Raw genomic sequence first — 16,688 nt, forward strand, 5'->3', positions numbered from 1 at the left:
ACATTTCTCTCTGCAGTCATGGCCCCTATCAGCACGGTCAGTGACGCTAGTCGTGCCTGAGTCACAGAGATTGTTAGATGAGGTGGTTGGGAGTGTTGAACGGGGTGACGCACGTGGCCTTTGGCAGAAAGGCTGAGACCTGCTCACACTGTCGCTGACTCCATGTTCCTGCGTTGCCAGCTGAGGAAGACCTCACGCCCAAGGCGGCTGTGCAGAAGGAGTTGTCGGACATGGATTACCTGAAATCCAAGATGGTGAAGGCCGAGTTGTCGTCTTCCTCCTCTGAGGAGGATGAAGAAAGTGAAGATGAAGCTGTGAACTGTGAGGAAGGCAGTGAGGATGAGGATAAGGATTCCTCCACTGCCCCAGCCCAGCCGGAAATGGAGAAGAAGAGGGCCAGCCAGGAGCCAGGGGTCCCATCCGGGAAGGGGCCTTCACAGGAAGCCAGAACTGAGGTACTGGGGCTAAGGGGGGTCAAGCACACTTCGAGTTGCCCCAGGCTCCTCTGTTGTCAGGTGTGGCGGGCAGAGTGGAGGAGAGGCGATGTTTAGTCCAAAGGCCAGGCTTCCAGTCTCAACCTTAGCATGTGCTTACTGTGTGACATTGGGCAAGTCACTGCCACTCTCTGAGTTTCTTCCCCTTTACCTGGAGTTGCTGCCTGCCTTCCTTGGTTTGTGGGGCATACATAAGCTAGATCACAATGTGAGAGTCGTGTGCTTGGAATTTCGTAACAGTGTAGACAGATGAGCCATCATTGAAGATACCGGGTAAAGTTAATTGAGCATCTACTGTGTGCTAGGAACCTTGCCTGCTGTGTTATTGCAAAGCATAACAATATGTGGAGTACGAATTCTGCTTGTTCCATTTTACAGGTCAGGAAGCTGAGGCCTAGTCTAGATCACACTTCTCCTCCCACCTCACATCCTCTCTGCTTCAGAGACAGGTTTTGCCGTGGGTCCCTTTCCCTTCCCTTCCAGAGAGAACCCTGTACACAGCATTTCTGCTCCTTCAGTTCAGAACTCCTGGCTCTGTCCCCCTCCTCTCTCCTCCCACAGAGTTGTTGTGGGTTCACATCCCAGCTGTGATGCTTAATAACAGTTTGATCCTGGCTGTGATGCTTCATCTTGGTGAGCCTTTAACCTTCATCTATAAAAGGGAAGCTCATCATGGCTCTGGCTCCTGAATCCCAGCTCCCAATGCTGGGAGCCTAGTGTGCTTGGGAATGCAGAACTTTTCACATTTCAGAAAACACTGTATTCTGTGCAATCTGGCACTCCTGGTTGGACCTGGGGCAGCAGTTCATAATCAAGCACATGCATTTCTGCAGGAAAACGTATGTTCAGTCATACTATATACGCAGCGTTTGAGTCCCTGGGTGGTGCAAACTGTTAACGTGCTTGGCTGTTAGAGGTTTGAGTCTCCCTCAGAAGAAAGGCCTGGCATTGTCCTTCTGAGAAATCGGCCATTGAAAACCCTGCGGGCCACAGTTCACCTCTGACACTGAATCACCATGAGGCAGAGTCAACTCAGCAGCAACTAGTTAGTAGTTATAACGAGTTTAATAATGGCTCAAGTCCAGCTTCACTGGCAAATGAGTGCAGGCCATGGCAGGTTTTGTTGCCTAGTGGGCTACCAAAAACATTTGTTTTTTTTTCAAAGTTTCTGGGATTCCAGAGTTACAAGAACAAATCATAAACCCGTAGTCCTTCTAGGATTGTTACAAAGAGTTAGCCAGCCAGTGTCTGTAGCGCACTTGGTTCGGAGCAAGGCTGGCATCATTGACAGCAAGTAGTGTTGGCCTTAGGAGTCTTGGTGTGGCGCTGTGGATTAATGCGCTGGACTGCAAAGTTGGTTTGAACCGCAAGGTCAGCAGTTCAAGCTCACCAGCTGCTCCTCGGAAACCCAATACAGGCTCATTATAATTCAGAACTAACTGGACAGCACTTAACAGCAACAAAATTGTTGTCCTTCAGGGCCGCCTCCTTTGAGTCTGGTTCCTGAGAGCGTGCCCAGTGCTGGCCGGACTCTGGTCCAGCCCCTTCTCGGGTACACACAACGGCTGCACTCTCCCATCTCCACCTCTGCCCAGACTCTGCCTCTGTGTTAGACACAGAGCCTGGTGGGCATTCCCGGGCTCCCTCATCAGACACTTGACCGTGCATGTTTGTGTCTTCTTTGTGGTCATGCAGATGGAGAAACCAGCCACCCAGAAGGAGTCCACCACCCCCCACACCGTGAAGCTGCGGGGGGCCCCGTTCAATGTCACAGAGGTGTGTGTTCACTGAGATCAAGGGCAAGCAGAGCCCCCTGTGGATGAGAGGCAAGGGTGGGTCTAGAGCATGGGTGCCTGTGATGAGCTGAGGACGGGAGCTGGAAGGGATCGGGGACCAAAGGATGAAGAAACAAGGACAATTACCAAGATGGTGGCAGACTGGCCTCACACCCTGACTGACTATGCCAGGACTCAGCAAGCTTTTCTGTTAAAAAAAAGAGAGGGAAGCTGGTAACTACATAAGGGTTTGTGGGTAGGAAGAGGAACCCAGGTGGTATGGTGGCTACGCACTCAGTTGTGAACCCAAAGGTCAGCAGTTTGGAGCCATCAACCACTTAGTGAGGGGAAGATGCGGCAGTCCATAAAGATGTTTAGCCTTGGAACTACTCCGGGGTAGTTCGCATCTGTCCCCTGGGGTTCCTGTGAGTTGTAATCCATTCCATGGCAGTAGGTGGGTGCTCTGGTGTCTGTCACAACCGTAGGAGCCTTTTGTGTGGCCCAGGGACTCCTTGTGATGACCAGATGCAGGATTTAAGGGCGAGAGAGAGACGCGGAAGGGAGGGGAAAGGCCCTGGAACTCTCTCTAAAGCCCAAAACCTGTCTCTCTGCTGGATTGCACCTTTCTTTCCTTCACTGGACTGAGGAAAGGGGGAAAACCTTTTTTCTTCACACAGAAAAATGTGACGGAATTCCTGGCACCTCTGAAACCAGTGGCCATTCGGATAGTGAGAAATGTGCATGGGAACAAAACAGGTAAGGGTGGGATGTTTCCAGGAGGGCCCGAGAGGCAGACTGAAGATGGGAGGTGTGGCAGTTGAAGAAAGTTTAAGGGTGACCATCTTTCCCCAGGAATTTACCTCTTGTCACCTGCCCCTGAAGCTGGAGAACAGTAATACAGTCTTCCTGTGTTTCCCTCCTCTCCTCCAGCCTGTGCACTTTCAGGTGTACTCACCTGTTCCGTTGACAGGGATGTGAACAGTCCTAGGCTGTGTAGGGCTAAGTCCTTTGGCCACTCTACTGGCAAGCAGTGGTGTGAGATGCTGAGAATTGACACTGGTAGTGCCGTCTGTACTGGGATACTGTAGCAGGGCATCACAGGCTCAGCTCCGACACGAGCCTTGGGATCTTGGACAAAGTACTTGGCCTTGGTTTCTCCATGAGTGCTCTAGGGACAAAGAAGGCTGTTTGTTCAGTGTGAGCATCAACTGAGTTAATACTCCATGTCCCAACTTGACCAGGGAGCGCACAATGGCCAGGTATCAGTGCAAGTGTAGAGGAAGCTCAAGGGCTCCTATGTTGCTGACTCCATGTCCAGAGTCTTCAGCCACAAAGCCAGGCCACAGGCCTCCACACTCCCCCACCAAATGCAATTTGCCGGGAGGGTGGCAAAGATACCCGTCTCCCCACTCATCTCTGCTCAGACGTCCCCAAGTCCCTAGTGTGTGTGTGTGTTCATCTGCGATGCCCAATTAGTGCTTGCAGGCCTGCAGCCCTTACCCAGTCATTGTGCCCCTCTCCCCCAGGTTACGTGTTTGTGGATTTCAGCAGTGAGGAGGAAGTGAAGAAAGCGTTGAAGTGCAACAGGGAATACATGGGTAAGAGAGCCCTGGTGGGTTCTGATGGAGTGTTTGCTCTGTGCTAGGCACTGTGTTGGGCTCTGAGAGACAGCCATGAGCAGACAGGCATAGACCCTGCCCTCAGGAACCCAATCACCCGCAAACAGCATGGGCTACCAGGTGAACAGGCAAGAAAAGTCAGGGGAACGGAAACGCTGTGCTGGATTAGAGAAGTAAAGCCCCCCGAGTGCTTGGCCTCTGGGAGACGTAGACCAAAAATTCGCCTTTCCAGACCTCCCTAACTATTTCTGGAAGGGCTATTATTTTCTAAATTAAAGAAAATAAAGAGAGCAGGATGAAAAAAGCAAGACAGAGCCCTTACTCTGGACAAATGTTCAGCCTACGAGGGTTCTGGAAAAGATAGGTCCCGAGGGGAGGAGCATAGTTACAACAGTTGTGTCTGTTTGGGCCTCACGGAGAAGAGGATATTGCAGTAGCACCCAGAGGGGTCCAGGGAGCTGACTGTGGGGGGCTTGGGGTACATGTAGAAGAAGCAACAAGCATGAGGTCACCTGGATGACAGCCAAGGACACGCGATCTTTGACCATGGATGAGTGGTTCGGGTCTGACCATGGACCCAGGGTGAAGTCATGAGTTCTGTTAGGGAGGGCGGAGAAATCTAAGGGGTCTAATTAGAAGACCAGTTGGTGGGTGGGAAATGTGTGTGTAGGGACAGTCATGGTTCAGTTGGGCACACAGAACAATGAATAGTTTTAGGAATAGGACACAGAAGTTGTCCGGTGTTACATGGTCACATAAGACCTTTTCCAAAGCAGGAGAGCCACAGTGCCTGGCCTGCTAGACAAGAAGTGCTGGAATTCATAGGCTACATCACCATGGTCTGGGCTGACTCTTAACAGGCCTTCCTGCAGAACCTGGAGGATGAGTAGGGTCCAGGGCTTTCTGATTAGACACTGGCATGCAGGTCTGGCCCCAGAGGGTGGGGTCAGGTGTTGTCATTTGGCACCTTGACCACAGCATCTTGGTGAACAGCAGAGAAGATTCTGGAATCCCCAGTTGGGTCACTGACATGAGCTCTGACCTGTGGCTCTTGTAGGCGGACGCTATATCGAAGTGTTCCGGGAAAAGGGAGTTGCCACGGCCAAGGGGCCCCTGAAGAAGTGTGCCAAGTCCTGGCAGGGCCGGGCCCTTGGGGAGAATGAGGAGGAGGAGGACCTGGCCGACTCAGGGAGGCTCTTTGTGCGAAACCTGCCCTACAGCAGCTCCGAGGAGGAGCTGGAGAAGCTCTTCTCCAAATACGGTAGGGCGCCCACCAGCTCTTGGCCTCGGGCAAATTGTCTCTGTTTTCTCATCTATAAACTGGGCCTAGCTCCCCTGGCACTGCTGGGTGGAGTGAGCCACAGGATGTGTGGGGGAGCTTGGGGAAGTTCGTGGAATTAAAAGATAGCGGGATTTCTTTCCGCAGTCAGGGGTCAGCAGGGTGTACACCACGATCACAGCACAGGTGGTCTTCAGCTGCTAGAACTCTTACTCTCTCCCTGTCCACACTCAGAGCCAGAGCAACTTGGATGTCTGTTTTGAGATCCCTTGAACCTCCATCACTGTGGGTCTGAACAAAGCAGTGTCTCACTCTGTGTCTCTGTGTCTCACTCGCCACTCCGTGTCCTAATAGATTTGGCAGCTAGGCCTGTTGTTAGAGTTGCGGTGGTTTTGCTGTTTTTTATTAGCGCTTCTCGGGACAAGAATGTGAAGGCTTGGTGTACAAATTGGTCTCACAAGCCTGCCTTTGTAGAGTTGCAGTTGTAGAAGAGAAAGAAGTGAAAATGGTTCGCACGGGGTGAGGTCTTGATGCTTTCAAGGTCCCCTACCGTGTCTCCCACTCTTGGACTCCTGGCAGCTGTGGGTTGTGGAGGACCACATAGGTTTGTTCAGGGTTGGGTGTGACTTCTGAGCCTGTGTCCGCTGCTGCCTAGCCTGCTGGATCCTTCTAGACTTGTACCCTGCCTCACCGCGGCGCAGGGATAGGTGAAGAGAGTGAGAAGGGGCGTGGCCACACCTGCTGCTGGGAGTGGAACCTCGCTGATGAAGAAGCAGTGTGCCTTTATTGGGGAATGCTGACATTACAGTAAACATTTACATCTGTTGCCATGACCCAGGCACTACTCAGAGTGGGAACGCATAGAACCCTCCCCACTGTTCTATGAGTTAGGTCCTCTTACTGTCCCATCTTACAGATTAAAAAACTGAGGCACATGGAGGCCAGTTCCCTTGCACAAGGCCACATGTGTTGTAATAAGATTTCAGCCCCGGTGCCTTGACTCCATCCTGCCTCTGCTCTTAGTATCCTAAGATAATATACCTGGGGCTTCATTGAGTTCGTGGAAAAGTGGGATTCAAAGAGAGGGGAATTTTTCCACAAACATCTTGAAGTACCCTCACAGAGGACTGTGAAAGGTCTTTGAGGCTGGGCTCGCAGCAGGTGTAGGCAGTGGCCGACCCAGCGCAGTCATTCCAGGCTCTTACCTGTTAGGACCAATCTCCAGTCATTTCAATAGTGCTCAACACTGCTTTCACCCAGACTCAGTCCCAGCCCTCGACGTAGGAGACTGACCCCCGCCCTGTCCCCAGGTCCCCTGTCTGAGACTGACCCTGTCCTGTTCACAGGTCCCCTGTCTGAGACTGATCCCATCCTGTCCCCAGGTCCCCTGTCTGAGACTGACCCTGTCCTGTCCTCAGGTCCCCTGTCTGAGACTGATCCCGTCCTGTCCCCACGTCCTCTGTTTGAGACTGACCCAAGTCCTGTTCCCACATCCTCTGTCTGAAACTGACCCCCATCCTATCCTCAGGTCCCCTGTCTGAGACTGACCCCCATCCTATCCTCAGGTCCCCTGTCTGAGACTTACTCCCATCCTGTCCTCAGGTCCCCTGTCTGAACTCCATTACCCCATCGACAGCCTGACCAAGAAACCCAAGGGTTTCGCCTTCATCACCTTCATGTTCCCTGAGCACGCAGTGAAGGCCTACGCAGAAGTAGACGGCCAGGTGTTCCAGGTGAGTGCCTGCGCTGCCGAGTGCACCTGCATGTATGTGTGTGTGTGAGAGAGACCATGCCTCAGGCCTGACAGCACTCATCAATGGCATGCCTGCTGTGAAGGGAAGGTTACCCATGGTACATGTAAGCTGAGGCTGGGTCAGATGAGCCATCACGGTGTTAAGTCCCATGTCCCAGTCATGGTGGTGACCACAGGCTCACACACTACCTTACATTCCATCTGCCAGGCAGCGTCTCCACGCTGATCCTACCCTGCCCGCACGAGGGTGACCTTTGGCTTACCCACTTCCTCTTGTCGCCCTCCAGGGCAGGATGCTCCACGTGCTGCCGTCCACAATCAAGAAGGAAGCCAGCGAGGACGCAGACACCCCGGGATCCTCGTCCTACAAGAAGAAGAAGGAGCTCAAGGATAAAGCCAACAGCTCCAGGTCCTTGTCACCTGCTCATGGTCTCTGAGGCACCTTCTCTTTCTGGCCTTCCAGGCTTCTCCTACTCCCTCATGGGTTTCCTCTCACCCGTAAACTTGCTGAACCTCAGTCTCCTCATCTGCAGTATGGGAAGAGTAGTGCTGCCTCAGTTTTAAGTGGCTGTAAGGACGAAATGAGTGAAAACAAGGGGGTTCCAAAGAATTTTGGAAGCAAATGGAATAGAAGGGGAATGAACGTTTCCTGCAGACTTTGTGGACCACCCCCTGCTCCCCCCATCCACGCAGAGTGCTTAGTCCTGGCACAGAATAAGTGCCTGACAGATGTTTATTGTTGTAATCATTGAGCTGGCTGTAACCATGGCACCTCCACACACAGCAGAGTGAAGAGCTGTCCAGTCGTGCGCCATCCCAGGGTTGGATGCGCATCGTGATCTGGAGCGTTTTCATTGTCTGAGTTTGGGAAGTATATCACCAGGACATTCTTCCTAGTCTGTATGAGTTAGGGAGCTAGGGAAGATGAGGTAGTGCTAATTCAGTGGAAGAATGTGGGAGTCTTGGGTTTGATTCCTGGTCCAGCACACACCTAGGCCCAGCACCTGCCTGTCAGTGGGGGCTTCTGTGTTGCAATGACAACCAGCAGGTGTCATTAACACCAGAATGACTCTCGCTTTCTCTGGGTTCTGTGTACCTAGCTCGTGACGGGTATGTTGCAGAGAGAAGTTTGCTTTCCAGGCTCAGAAAGCACTGTGAGCCCATTTCTCCAAGGTTTGGGTTTTGAGAACGTGTTCTCCTCGCTCAGTGCGGGCTGACTTCCTGTTCTGCCCCTCAGCTCTCACAACTGGAACACGCTGTTCATGGGGCCTAATGCCGTGGCCGATGCCATCGCCCAGAAGTACAACGCCACCAAGAGCCAAGTGTTTGACCACGTGAGTGAGAGGTCCTTGTCACCTTTCTGACTCTGGGTCAGGCTCGAGGGGAGACAGAACCAGCGCAAAAGCAATGGGGGTAGAGGGTTTCTGTCCTGGGCTAAGTCTTCCCCGAGCTCTGGGCCTCTCATTCAAAGTCGCAGGGATCTTCTGGGTCTTCCTGGAGGATCCTTGGTGAGCATTTTCCCCAGCATGATCCCAGGCTACCCCGTGCCCTGGCTTCTCGTTGTGTGGAGCTTGTGTTGGCAGGGAACTCTCCTGGTACCCAGCTGCTCTGGGCACATGTCTGGTCTCCTCGGGTCCATGTGCACGTCAGTCCTCACAGCAGCCCTACAGTGTAGGTGCTCCTGCTGGCCCCATTGTCCACATGAAGAAACCAAGGCCCGAGGACAGAAAGTAGCCTGCTCAGGCTGGAACGAGGTGCGGTCTGCGGACCACAGTGCCCTGACCTCTCTGAGAGGCATCTAGCCCTCTGCTCCCAGATTCTGTTCCCCATTTCCTCCGTCTCTGAGAGCAACAGAAGAGAGTCATTGGTCTGACACCTGATGACCCCATGCGTGTCAGCTAGATCTGTGCTCCTCAGACTGGTCAAAGGCTGGTTATTTTTTCAGGAGATCACCAGGGCTTTCTTCCAAGGTACCTCTGGATGGGTTTGAACCTCCATCCAAGGAGTCTGGGTTCCATCAGTCTAGGTGGGGGATACATTGAGGACTCTGTCTTTACCCAGGCCTCCTCCTCAGGCTGGTGAGAATGAGGAGGACAGACTGGCAGTAGCCCACAGGGCCTCTTGCTTCCCTCCGCCACAGGAAACCAAGGGCAGCGTGGCTGTGCGCATGGCCCTGGGAGAGACCCAGCTCGTCCAAGAAGTGCGCCGCTTCCTCATAGACAACGGGGTCTGTCTGGATTCCTTCAGCCAGGTGGGTGCTCCCTGCCCAGCTCAGCGAGCCACCAACCACTTATGACCATCCCCATTTGGGAGGTGCTTGTGGGCCTGTGGACCCAGTCCATCAGAAGGTATTAGGATACAGGTTTCCATTGTCTCTAAAGAAAGTCAGAATGTCAGCTGGGCTCAGACCTTGACTCATGCCACTGGGACTCTGTCACTTAGGGACCGTGGTCTGCCCACACAGATCACTGTCCTTTCTCCCCTGCCAGTCTGGAAACAGCTTCAGACCAGTGCCATAACCTGGCTCATTCCCTCCCCGCAGGCCGCAGCAGAACGAAGTAAGACTGTAATGCTGGTCAAGAACCTCCCTGCCGGCACCCTGGTAGCCGAGCTGCAGGAGCTGTTTGGCCGTTTCGGCAGCCTAGGCCGCGTGCTGCTGCCGGAAGGTGGCATCACCGCCATTGTGGAGTTCCTGGAGCCCTTGGAGGCCCGCAAGGCCTTCCGTCAGCTCGCCTATTCCAAGGTAGGTCTGCCGTGAGCCTCGGAGCAGGGGAGAGGCTCCTAGTGCTAGGTGCTTGTTGGGAAGTGCCATGGAGTCGGTTCCAAGTCCTAGCGACTCGGTGTAGAGTTTCTGAGTAGCGTAGTGCTGACCATAACCACCCACTGATCTCCTGATTGTGAATGTTACCCCTGCTGTCCCCATCGCCACTCTCGGGAACCATTCTGAGTGGGAGGTTTGGGAGAGGTCAGTTCTGACCTTTCCTCCAGGAGGAGTGCTGCTTCCGTCTGACTCTGGCTCTCCTTTCCTGTTTTTTCCCTGCTAATCGGAATCATCACCCTGGATCCGTGGAGAGGCAGTTCTGGTAGAGCTATCTCCTGCATCTTGATTAAAAAGAAAAGATACAGCTGTTTATTCGTTTTCTATGGTAGCGTAGTGGTTACGAATCGGGCTGCGAACCTTAAGGTCAGCGGTTCGAAACTACCAGCCGCTCCGCGGGAGAAAGATGAGGCTTTCTACTCCCGTAAAGATTTACACCCTCGGAAACCCTGTACAGGGTCGCTATGGGTCGGACCCGACTCGATGGCACTTAACAACAACATGCTTGCCGTAACAGCCCAGTGGCTTAAGATAACAACAGTTTCTTCTCTCACATTTCTGGAGGCCTCAAGTCCAAAATCAAGGTGTCGCCAGTGCCATGCTCCGTTGTAAACTCCTGGCATTCCTTGGCTAGCGGCAGCATCACTCCTTCATGGGGACTTCTTGTCTCTCTTCCTGTCTCTTCCCTGTGTGTCTTGTGAAGAAGCTTGTCCTTGGGCTTCAGGCTTCCTGCATCACCCTGGATGGTCTCACCCTGAGATGTTCAACATAATGACATCTGCAAAGACACTTTTTTGAATGAGGTCCCAGGCTCTGAGCATTAGCACATAGATATGGGTTTGGGGTTTTTATTTTGCATGGTGGGTGGGGGAGGGGGAGCACTGTTCCATCTGCCTCAAGGAGGCTCTTCAATGCTTTGTAGGCCATGGTGCCCCCCGTCCATGGAGCAATGTGGCATCCACTCTTTACCTCCATCCTTGCTCCCAGCTCAGGCCTCTGTGCCCAGGAAGTTCTTCTTAACTGGTTCTAACAGACACAGTCTCTCTTACTGCACTGTGCGTGCTTGCGTGTAGTATGGGGGGGTGGCGGGGAGAGTGTGGTCAAGTCTCCCCACCCCCAACCCATCCCACAGCCACCTGCTAATAAGATGTTAATAGCATAAAATAAGATGCTATTAATGTCTTATTTAACGGTCAGAGAAACACTGTGTGTGTGCACTAGTGTGCGTGTACTGTGGTGTTGATTCCCACTCTTAGCAATGCCGTGGCGCAGAGGAGAACTGTCCGTCAGGCTTTCCATGCTGTCGTCTCCGTGGCAGCAGATTGCCTGGTCTTATATGAAGCTGCTGAGAGTTTTGAACTGCCAATCTTTGGGTTAGCAGTCAAGTGCTTGACCACCGTACCACCAGAGCTCCTTGTATAAGTGCTGCTCTGCTAGGAGAGAGCATGTTCTCTTGGCCACTGTCCTCAGGAAACTTGCCCTTTTTCCGGGGCTCTTGTCTCTCTTCGTCACATTCCCAAGTTCCTACTCTGATGAAACGCAAGGGAGCCTTGGATCTGCCACGTATACAATGACAACAGGCTTATTAGCAGTTGAAGATCCCAAGGGTCATGAAGTCCAGGCGACTCCCCGAGGAGCAGAGTGGGAAGAGGGTGGAACAGGACCTAGAGCCCTCCATGTTGCCCAGGCCCAAGTGTTGTTTCAGGATCAGGCAGCATGGAGGGTTCTGGGCTCCCTCGGGGAGTCACCTGTACTGCCTCAGGCTGTGCTGGAGCGGGTGACCAGGCCCCTCCCTCCCACTCACATGCCAGCTCCCTGTCTTGCAGTTTCACCATGTCCCCCTGTACCTGGAGTGGGCTCCCATGGGCGTCTTCTCCAGCTCGGCCCCGCAGAAGGGAGAACCCGGGGTGGCACCCGCAGATGTAGACAAGGTGGAGCCAGAAACAGGTGAGAGCTGCGCCTCAGCTTGGGTGGGTGGGTGGGGACGGGTAGGCGGAGCATGTCGAGCTTCATTTTCCATCTTAGACTCTTGTGGACATGCACAATTGTTTTAAAGAGAGTGTAAAAATGATGGGTGTTAATTAAAGCAATTAAAGCTATTTTGAAAACTACACTAAGGATGTATTCATAGGGATTCAAGCCCAAGCAGATGAAAAATGCCTTTTTCTTTCACATACTGAGCAGGATGCTTTGTGATTGAAGGTGACTTTAGTAGTGTCCTTGGCATGGCACAGCCACCCCCTGGTGTCTGGTGACAGCAAAGACAGTAGGAAAGGGAACCATGGCCCCTTGGGCCAGGCAGAGCCACCAGCCGAGCCCTTTGCTAATGTTATTGGTGTTGGCGGACTGGTGACATTTGGGCCTGGATAGTTCTTCCTTGTTCTGGATTGTTCTGCAAGATGCAGGACATTTAGCACCCCTGACCCCTACCCACTGAATGCTGTGCGTGGCCTTATGCCACAAGTTGACAGCTTGTTAGTCTAGAAACCTTGACTATGTGTGCGAATCAAAGGCTTTTAGGAAAGCTGGACAGGTCTGTGGAGGTCATTTTCCCCGGACAGTGAAGGTTTTTTGCCCACGAATACCTCCCTCATACCGGGTTACTGGTTGGTTCCTTTATTAAATAAGAATTTCTAAAAACAAGACAGATAATAACTTTCCCATCTTACCTCTCCACTAGTCTAAAAAAACGAAGAGTTTCATTTTAAAAGAAAGAGGAGGAAAGAAAAAAATCTGGGAGTCAAGGAACAAACTGCTCAGATTCAAGAACAATCCTTTCCATTGAAGAGCTTTCTGGGTATAAGATCTCCTCTCTCTTTGGTCTGTATTTCCCATGTCATCGAGACGGGTAGACCTCAGGACCAGCCCGATCAGTACAGGGCTTAGGGGAACTCTGATCTGAAAGCCTTGTTCCACCTGAAGAGTAAGCACCGTCAGTCTCTTAGCTCTTTGAGGATTCAAAAGGCATCCCTAGTTACTGGGGTTAACGAGCTTTGGTGTAAAACCTTTGGCAGCTTCTCCCTACCCCTGTGCTTGTGAGTTAGTTTTGTCTGCAGGTTGGAGGAGAGTTTCCGTCATGCCGCGTGTCTGCTTCCATCAGAAAACCTTGTATGTGGGTTTACACCTTCTCTTCACTCACCACTTACTGAAGTCTTCACCGACCTTGACTTTCATTGCTGTTACTCCCCTTGAACCTGAGTAACAACTTCTTAGCCAGTGGCCAGTGCACATAGTTAAAAGCACAAAGCTCGCCAGTAGAACCCCTTCTCGCATCTGGGGGATTCTGAGATAATAGAAGTGTTTGCTGGGGTCGGGGATTCAAAATGATCTGCAGTACAAAGAGGGAGGCTTCTTGATCTTAAAGCATGCCCCCACCCTATTCCTAGAACCCCCTGGTTTCCGTGGCCCCGGGTTCCTTTGACAGCCCCCACAGTTTGTGGCTGAGCATCTCAGATTCTTCCTCCTGAAAGACCCCACCTCTCCAAGGGGACAGTTGTGAACAGCACACAGGCGGCCCCTGATCCTCGAGCCTCACAGATCCTATCTCAGGGTCTCCATGGTGTCCTTTCTGGTCCATTTCATCCACGTCTCTAGCATGCGGCCCCTTTCCACTTGCTAGGCCATGTCTGGGTCTGGCTTACCGTTGCAGTGTGGAGTGGCAGAAGGCAGACATGCAAATACGGAGGCCCGCATGAAGGGAGAGCATGGACTTAGCTTCTCCCCCCATTTCTGGAAAGCTCTCCGACACTTGGTACCCATCCCGAGGGAGGGGGACAGCGTGTTTTATCTCCCCACAACCAAGACCCTCACCTCCAGATAAAGGGCTCTGAGTGGGGGGAGGTGCTGGAAAGCTGCTCGCGACTGATAACAGTCTCTACTGTCGGCGAGCTGGCGGAGGGGAGGGCGCCGCAGGGACTTCTGCGGCCTGATTATAATAAAGCCCCATGTGGCTCCACGTGACTGGATTTGATTGTGTAAACTGCAGATGGAAGCACATCCTCCCTGTTCTCCCAAGCCCTCCTACCCTCTGCACAGCCCCCAGCCCAGCCCCGCTTCCTTTCTTTCCTCCCTCTTTTTCTGCTTCCTGGTGATTTTGTTGGCAAATATCTGTGTGTACCTCACAATGCCTTGTATTTTTTTTCCAGTTTTTCATTGGTCTCCCCAGGTGGGGCTGGGAGCAGAGGTGCTCTGTCAGATGCCCCCTGATCCTGTCGCCTTGGCGCTAGTGTGGCCTCTAGGGGTATGGGGGGTAGCAGGAATGTGGCCCCCAGGGTCCTAGACTTGGAATTGTGGGGCTGGCTGTCACAGGGATAGGCCAGCTGTCTAGTGTCTCCTGGCCACAGGGTTGGGGACGTTTCTCCCTGGGTCTCATCGGGGCCTGCCTGGGAGAGGTGATGTTAGGAATAGCACTGTTGCTTACTAGGTGCTCATACCAAAGGTCATGGAGATGGCACAGCACTGGGCAGTGTTTCGTTCTGACACGTAACGGCCCCCCCTACTCCAGGATGACTCACAGCAATACCATTGGCCCCACACTGGGCTAGCAGGCATGTCTCAATCAGCCACGTCTGTAGGGCAGGGCTGCCTCTGGGGCCCCTGCAGGCTGGGGGTGGCCACCTGGCTCTGAAACAGCAAGGGTGACAGTGGGAGAGTCAGGCTGCTCTGTGGACATGCTGTCTCCTGGAGGGTATGGAAATGGTGGTTTCAGAGGCCCTGGGTTGTGAGACTTGGAAATCAGGGAAAGGAACCAAACTGAACATATTTCCTTCCAGTGGGGCTCCTCCGGTTATGGCACTGCCTGTACCCACCTCAGAGGCTTCCAGTCGCCCAGGATCCTGTCCCAGCCCCTGAGGACCCTCCCGTCCCCTGGCTCCCTGTACCCCATTACCACCTACCCTCTATCACTCACAACTTCATATTTGCTCTTCCTTCTCCCTGAAAAAGGAGTCCTAGTGATATTGTGATTAAGCATTCGACTACCAACTGAAAGGTTGGCTGTTCAAACCCACCAGCTGTTCTATGGAAGATTAGACAGTCTGCCTCTATAAAGATTGTGCTCGTTAACCGTCATCGACTTGGTTCTGACTCAGCCACCTAGGATTTTGAATTTGAACTGCCGACTTCTCGGTTAGCAGTCCTATACTTAGCCTTCAGTGCCACACCAGAACCTTCCCAACCCCACAATAAACACTACAGCTTTGAAAACCCAATGGAGTTTTGTATCTTATAGGGTCGCTGTGAGTCAGAATCGACTTGACAGGAGTAGGTTTGGGTTCCCCCTGAAATGCTGTTCCTTCGGTCAGTGATAGTACAAAGGGGTACAACCAACAGGAAGAAGCTGTTCTCCATTGTGTGTAGGTACAACCGCACACTTACACATACACTCCATAAGGTAATGGGCCATGGCGGTTTTAATGGCTGTTAACATCTCCTAGACTCGAGGAGTGTTGAGGGTGGTCTAATTTTTGCTCCCATTTTGTCATTTTTGAAACGTTACCAGTTATCTCTCCTTTTCTTTTGAAAATTCACTGAGTGCTAGCTTGTTGTATTGTTGCTCAGGAAAACGGTCACGTTTTGTGTAGAGTCATGGTTCAGTGGCACCGTTCAAGTGGCGTTTATGTGAGCATCCTGATACCTGTGGTTTGTCCGGTTTCTGGTTGTTTCGTGTTCCTGAGACCCAGCCCAGGCTGGGAACTGAGGTGTCGTCTTGGTGGCGGTATTCACAGCCAGAACCCCCGATCTAGCAGGGGCTGTGCTCCAGGCCCTGGGGCTGTGGCAGATCCTTGTTCAGTTACCTCGGAGGCAGCAGCATGTCACATCACAGGATGACATGCCACTTAATCCTGTGCCGCGCCTTTGTGACCGTCTCAAGCTGTGTTTGAGTCCACGATTATGAATCAGATACCATTTCATGGATTTCTTTTTTTTTTGTTGCGGGGGTCCTAGTACCAGACAGTGAGACCTCAGAAGGTGACAAGCTAACAGAGGTGGAAGCCAATGACTCTCCAGCAAAGATGGAAGAAGAGGAGGAGGAGGAAGAGGAGGAGGAAGAAGAGAGTCTTCCAGGGTGTACCCTGTTTATTAAAAATCTGCATTTCGACACCACAGAGGCGACTTTGAAGGAAGTGAGTGATTTGTGTTCTGGGAAGACGGAGGGCTAAGGATTGGGATGGGAAACCCCATATTTACTGCATTGGTTCTGCCTTTAAACATGACCTAGTAAGTGACCCCGGATCTCATGTAGTTTAATGACAACCAGTAACCACCTCCTTATGTCTCCATTGGGCTGTCCAGTCAACCCCTCGACTGGGGACTTGAGCTGCGCGAGACCACACCGTGGCATCAGGGGGGACCCCATACACTTAGCAGGGGCATATCAGCAGGCCTGAGGGAGCTGGTTGTAGTTGTTAGATGCCATTTGGAGTCAGTTCCGACTCAGCGACCCCACATACGACAGAATGAACTGCTACCCAGCATAGCACCATGCCTTCAGTCGGTATGTTTCCGCCCATTGTTGCTGCCACCAAGTCAGTCCATCTATCACTGACCCTCTGCTCTATCAGTTCCTGACGTAAGGCTCACCAGCCTCGCTTCTAAGGAGCATTCTGGCTGGACAGATTTCTTCATTCTTCTGGCCATCTGTGATACTTCCAGTATTCTTCACCAGTACCATAATGCAGTTTTAAAACGTTCTTCAGTCTTCCTTACTAGCTGAAGACTGGGAAGTAGAAAAGGTATAGTCAGTCTTACGATTCTTCAGTTATAGGACAAATGCCCCCCAAAGGCCCTCCTGGCTAAAGGGGACACATACATCAGCATGTGTGTCTGCAGGGACCCTGGGTGGGCGAGATTTCTGAATCTATGGGAGGACGACGGGTGGGGGTGGGAAGCTTGGGAACACGGAGTGGTGATTTGTTGTTAGGTGCCATCGAGTTGGTACTGACCCATAG

General features: G+C 52.4%; 1 protein-coding gene across 1 annotated transcript in view; it reads left to right on the forward strand.

Annotated features, from left to right (window-relative positions):
* Window positions 1–16,688, forward strand: part of RBM19 (RNA binding motif protein 19) — a 169,289-nt gene that overhangs the window by 8,246 nt on the left and 144,355 nt on the right. Inside the window, 12 exon segments of the mRNA XM_006876968.1 lie at window positions 181–455; window positions 2,190–2,270; window positions 2,947–3,025; window positions 3,796–3,867; window positions 4,946–5,149; window positions 6,770–6,900; window positions 7,208–7,329; window positions 8,158–8,254; window positions 9,061–9,171; window positions 9,463–9,663; window positions 11,565–11,685; window positions 15,685–15,863. Coding sequence (XP_006877030.1) covers window positions 181–455; window positions 2,190–2,270; window positions 2,947–3,025; window positions 3,796–3,867; window positions 4,946–5,149; window positions 6,770–6,900; window positions 7,208–7,329; window positions 8,158–8,254; window positions 9,061–9,171; window positions 9,463–9,663; window positions 11,565–11,685; window positions 15,685–15,863 — 1,673 coding nt within the window.

This window comes from Chrysochloris asiatica, unplaced genomic scaffold, assembly GCF_000296735.1.
Source record: "Chrysochloris asiatica unplaced genomic scaffold, ChrAsi1.0 scaffold00438, whole genome shotgun sequence".
Classification (NCBI taxonomy): domain Eukaryota; kingdom Metazoa; phylum Chordata; class Mammalia; order Afrosoricida; family Chrysochloridae; genus Chrysochloris; species Chrysochloris asiatica.